Below are 5,325 nucleotides of genomic sequence, written 5' to 3'. Positions count from 1 at the left end.
GAATTTCACTCACTCACTGTGTGTGTGTGTGTGTGTGTGTGTGTGTGTGTGTGTGTGTGTGTGTGTGCGTGTGCGTGTGCGTGTGCGTGTGCGTGTGCGTCTGTCTGTCTGTCTTGAGTGTGCGTGCGTCGCTGGAAAAGCCCAGATTACCTAAACGGCCAAATGGAGGGGATCAACCAATGTTTGGCTTTCCAATTGGCCGGATATGAGAGAGAGAGAGAATGAGAGAGAGAGAGAGAGAGAGAGAGAGAGAGAGAGAGAGAGAGAGAGAGAGAGAGAGAGAGAGAGAGAGAGAGAAATGAATGAATGAAAGAATGAATTAGCAGAGGGACATATGACCCCGATTAGCGAGATATCTCATCACGTGGTGAGAGGCTTTGTGATGGTCAAACTGACAAGGGGAGAGGGAGAGAGAGAGAGAGAGACCATAGCACAGTCCAACACAGACAGGTGACGGGAGAGAGAGAGAGATGGAGACACAGTGTGTGAAAGAACAAAAGAGTAATGGTCGGATAAAAGGACACAGACACAACACAGTTCCCACAGTCAGACCATGTCAGTCTTGGCGACACATTTACACTGGTACTATCACTTTACGTGTCGTTGCTGTCGGGCAGAAACCAGCTAATTCCATTTTGACACGTTTGCATTTTTTCCCCATAAATCAGTGCTATTGAACACCTTTTACGTCTGTGTGATGGAAAAAAAAATATTGAACCAATGAAAAGTATTAAAAAGTGCTTCTGACAAAACCAGCTAACTCCATTGGATCCTCAAACTTTCTGCTAAACCAGCTAACTCCACCAAAGGGGGGTGGAGCTAATTTCCTGAAAAATAAACATTTTGGAGTTGGTGGTGGTGCTGGTTTCTGCCCGACAGCAGAGATATATGAATTATAACTGTGAATACAGCTCTCTTCATAACTGACAGCCGTGGCCTAGTCTAGTGTATGTGTTTAGGTGGGTGATAGGGGTGATATTTGGGGGTCTGGAATGAGCCTGGTTACACCTTGACAGTTATTTTCTCCTTTTGTGGTGGTGTAATGCCTTATGCCTTAGCAGCCTCTACTTTGCCCTTTTCTGGACATTTACGCATGATATTGTATGGTAGGCCTATGTGATTGTTTTTAGAAGTAATGTAATTATAATTTTGGCTATGTTTATGCCAAATGTATGATTACGTTCCCCCTCTAAATCCAAGAAGTGGTGTCATCAACCTGTATACAAGAAAACCTTATCAGGGGGGAGCCAATGGCCTAGTTAAGGCGCACATATATACATATATAGGCTCTAATGCAGTGTGCGCCTGCCATAGCCGCGGGAAGACCTTTTAGGTTAAGGGTGCGGTATGCGTGCGCGTGAGCACGCACAATTTTTTTTTCGCAGTTTTGGTCGGGGGTTTTTTTTTTTTGTTTGTCACCTAAATTCGGTTTATTCGGTTCACCTAAATTCGGTACCTGGGGGAGGGGGGGGCGGCCACACCCCTGCTTCCCGCGGTACTGGCGCCTGCATGCGCTTTTGCTGCGTGTCTCTCTCTCCCTGTTTCCTGTCAATCCTCACTGTATATCAAAATGAAGGCAGAAAAGCTCAAAAAATATCCTTTTAAAAAAAGAAGAAAACCTTATCTGCTTGCCTCACGCTTGCCGGGGTTATGTCACTGACAGCGGCTCTCTTCTCTCTGCCTCTCTCTCGCTGATTGAGCTCTGGTCTGATGTTACACGTATCCTCCCTCCTTGTCTCCCCTCACCCCCCCCCCCCCTCTCTCTCTCACTGATTGAGCTCTGGTCTGACATCACACACAACAGAAACCGTGGCGCTGACGTCAAGCCATATTTGGATCACACAGACAAACACACGCCGCCACACCACCACCACAGACAGCTTGAACTTGAACACGCACACATAATAATAATAATAAAGGTTTGCTGAATAAACGTTTGGGAGCATTTAGAAGCAGTTTGTGGTGTTTCAGCAGCTGACTATCTACTCTGACACTCCGTCACCGGCAAAACCTTTTGCACGCTCATATGTCTCCCATTTGTACCGGTATATGGAGTTCTGCCTTGTCTTGAAAGATCAGTGGAATCAGAATTGTATATTAGGCAAAGCCACTGATACTCTATTTAACCACTTATTATGATTTGATTTGATTTGATTTATTTTGAAAAGCAAAACCACATGGTTATGCAGTTCCAGGATTACACAAGAAAGTCCTGAGACTTATTTCCATTGAGGTCCTCTCACATTTAACAGTCAATAAGTAAAAAATACATTACAATACAAAGCATGTTAGTATTATGTACTTATTGTATACCACAAGCTCACAACGTATCACATTGTGATGAGTCGTGAGCTTGTAGAGTTGCTATTTTTGCTTTTTTGAAATCTTTGTCAATTATTTTATTTGTTTTGCATTTTAGTCTAAAATGACATGCCCCAAATTGGTGCACCTGAAAGTGATTAAGACTTAATTAAACAACACAGAATGTGTTGGCTGGAATTCTTGGCTTCTGCATAGTGATATCTAATGTCTTAAACACAGGCTGAGTATCTTGCTATACCATTTCCCCCATGCATGCTGTGAAAGCACATCTGGAGCACTGTCACATGTTCTAATCTGACCAGAATCCTTAGTGTTCGGAGAGGGTCTGGGATATAGAAATGAGATGGGGACACCAAACCAGGCTCTCAAAGTTAAAACAATCTGATCAACCACAATATCAGGTCCACATAACCCAGTCAGACAAGGACTTAGCCTATACAGAAGCTGCTGGTTATGTAGTGGGTCAATTTGACATGTTAAGTTTATGACATAATAGGTCGCTATAGCTGAGGAAGCAAATCTGGAGATAGACAGATGTAAGATAATATGAAATGTGCAGTTATCTGATTGAACCCGATCTCAATCTTTGGCGTACCACACTCACCATTATAACTGACCCCGAAACTTTAAAGCGACTACGTATATTTTCAAGAATTTAACTGAAAAAATGCTTAGACTGACCCCTAAATCTGAGCTAGGGTTTGGTGTACCACATTCACTATTATGCATTTGTTTGGAAGATCACATCCAAGCATAAATTATACTTGTCTGTCTGTCTGTCTGTCTGTCTGTCTGTCTGTCTGTCTGTCTGTCTGTCTGTCTGTCTGTCTGTCTGTCTGTCAAGTATTCTCTACAGTTGACACAGGCAGCATCTTGTGTTTTAGGACATTATGGAGGGCAAAATGCATCTGCTTTAAATGTTATGTAAATGCCTAAATGCTGTTCATTGAATGCTCATTGTTCATGAATTAGAAATGGATTAGAAATGTTTAAAATATAAAAAGGTGCGTGATTAGAAGACATGGGTTCTAAAATTTAAAAAAACACTGATAAGGCTAACTAACAAACCCGGGATGGAATTGAAACGTCTTTTAGAGAAGCCCTTGTGCAATGAGCTGACCAGACATGGGGTTTTCACCTGCGTTGTTATTACATAGGCATAAACAAAAGCCCCGCCGGCACTGTCGGTCCAATAACTTACAAAATCCGTTAAACAGACAAACATAAACAAGTAGGCTTTAGTCCAAACACCGTCCAGGCCAGTGGTGGAAAGTAACTGTACTTAAGTACAATTTTGAGGTATTTGTAGCCTACTTTATACTTGAGACTCGAGTAGGAATTTCCAATACTTTTACTTCTACTCCACTACATCTCAGAGGTAAATATTGTAGGCTACTTGTAACAGAGTATTTCTACATTGCACACTACAGGAGTGGTTCTCAACCAGTGGTCCTTTAGGGGGGTACCAGGGGGTCCCCAGACCCCAGCAAGATTAGTTAACATAGCGTCACAATCATTTTAACCACTTAGCTTTGGCTATTCAAAAATAGCAGATCTACAAGCTCATAGCGCGGTATGAGCTTGTAGATCTGCTATTTTTGAAAAATCTTGAAAATGTGTGCATAATGTTTGAATATATATATTTTTTAATCGAATTTTTTTAACTCAAATCTTTGCCTCTGGGGGTCCCGACTCCCCAGCACAAAACACTTTCAGATGGGGGTCCGCGGCCAAATGTATATCAATTTAGGGGTCCTTGGCATGAAAAGGGTTGAAAACCACTGCACTACAGTACTCACATAAAAGAAATGTAGCTACTTTTTCCACCACTGCATGGTCCAGGCTTGTCCTCTGGACAGAACCCAGGCTGAGCACAATGTCTGACGCACGGCCGTAATCCGCGATGTGAAACTTTCCTTGTTTTTGTGTTCATTGAAATGGAAATCATGATGTTTATTAATCCGCCCATTTGGACTATTGAACAGTTCACTCACATCAGGACATAAAGCTGATCGCGCCCTCCTCAGTCAGTCAATGATCTGTGTCTCAGACATCATCAGGCTATTATATAAAACCACGGGGTGTTAAAGAGTGACATTTAAAGACACCATAAAACGGACACAAATCCTATTCCCCTATAAACACAAAGTGTCTTACCATAATTGAAGAGGGACAGGCCAGTTCTGTCATCATGGCATTAAAGATGATCACAATCACGATCACGCAACTGCGTTCAAAATGCAATTAAGTTCCTCCAATAAAAAGTCGTCCCTCCCTGGTTTAAAGCCAGAGAGCTGTCAGCTGTCTGTCACTCTTGGTAGGGTAGTGTCATTCCAGGCTGATCTCCTCACAGACCTCCTCCAGCACATTCCAGATGGTCCCACAAGTTCAACCAGCAGCTGGTGGTTGGTAGGTTGGTAGGTTGGTTATAGTCCAGGACACCAGGAGAGACTTTTGACGCGTAAAAAGAACACCCGGTGTGTGAGTCTCTCAAGCCACACTGACTGACTGGCCACAGCCAATGGCGATGTGTGTGGAGAGGAATGTCCGTCCCTGTAGCACACACACTACACACACACACACACACACACACACACACACACACAGTACACACACACAGTACACACAGCTGGAAGAGGAACGGGACATGGAATGGAAAAGAACGGACGGGACTGGAGACAGAATGAGGGGCGGGGGAGCGCTCTCTCTCTCTCTCTCTCTCTCTCTCTGTCTCTCTCTGTGAGTGAGTGTGTGTGTGTGTGTGTGTGTGTGTGTGTGTGTGTGTGTGTGTGTGTGTGTGTGTGTGTGTGTGTGTGTGTGTGTGTGTGTGTGTGTGTGGTCTCTCTCTCTCTCTCTCTCTCTCTCTCTCTCTCTCTCTCTCTCTCTCTCTCTCTCTCTCTCTCTCTGTTTCTGTTTCTCCACCTCTCCACCTCTTGCTCTCCACCTCTCTCTCTCTCTCTCTCTCCACCTCTCTCTCTCCACCTCTCTCTCTCTCCACCCCTC

General features: G+C 43.8%; 1 protein-coding gene across 2 annotated transcripts in view; it reads right to left on the bottom strand.

The window, feature by feature from the left end:
* phldb2b (pleckstrin homology-like domain, family B, member 2b) overlaps positions 1–4,954 on the bottom strand; it is a 104,423-nt gene extending 99,469 nt beyond the window's left edge. Inside the window, exon 1 of one of the 2 annotated variants that reach the window (XM_080417806.1) lies at positions 4,480–4,954. In XM_080417806.1, coding sequence (XP_080273932.1) covers positions 4,480–4,515 — 36 coding nt within the window. In that variant the 5' untranslated portion in view covers positions 4,516–4,954. The remainder of the gene's footprint in view (positions 1–4,479) is intronic. The other variant, XM_080417807.1, reaches the window with a different exon arrangement.
* Positions 4,955–5,325: the final 371 nt, after the last annotated feature.

The sequence above is a fragment of the Gymnoscopelus braueri genome, assembly GCF_963280865.1.
Source record: "Gymnoscopelus braueri genome assembly, chromosome: 21".
Lineage (NCBI taxonomy): Eukaryota > Metazoa > Chordata > Actinopteri > Myctophiformes > Myctophidae > Gymnoscopelus > Gymnoscopelus braueri.
The sequence above is the reverse complement of the archived record's forward strand: the minus strand, read 5'-3'. Positions and strand labels throughout refer to the sequence as shown.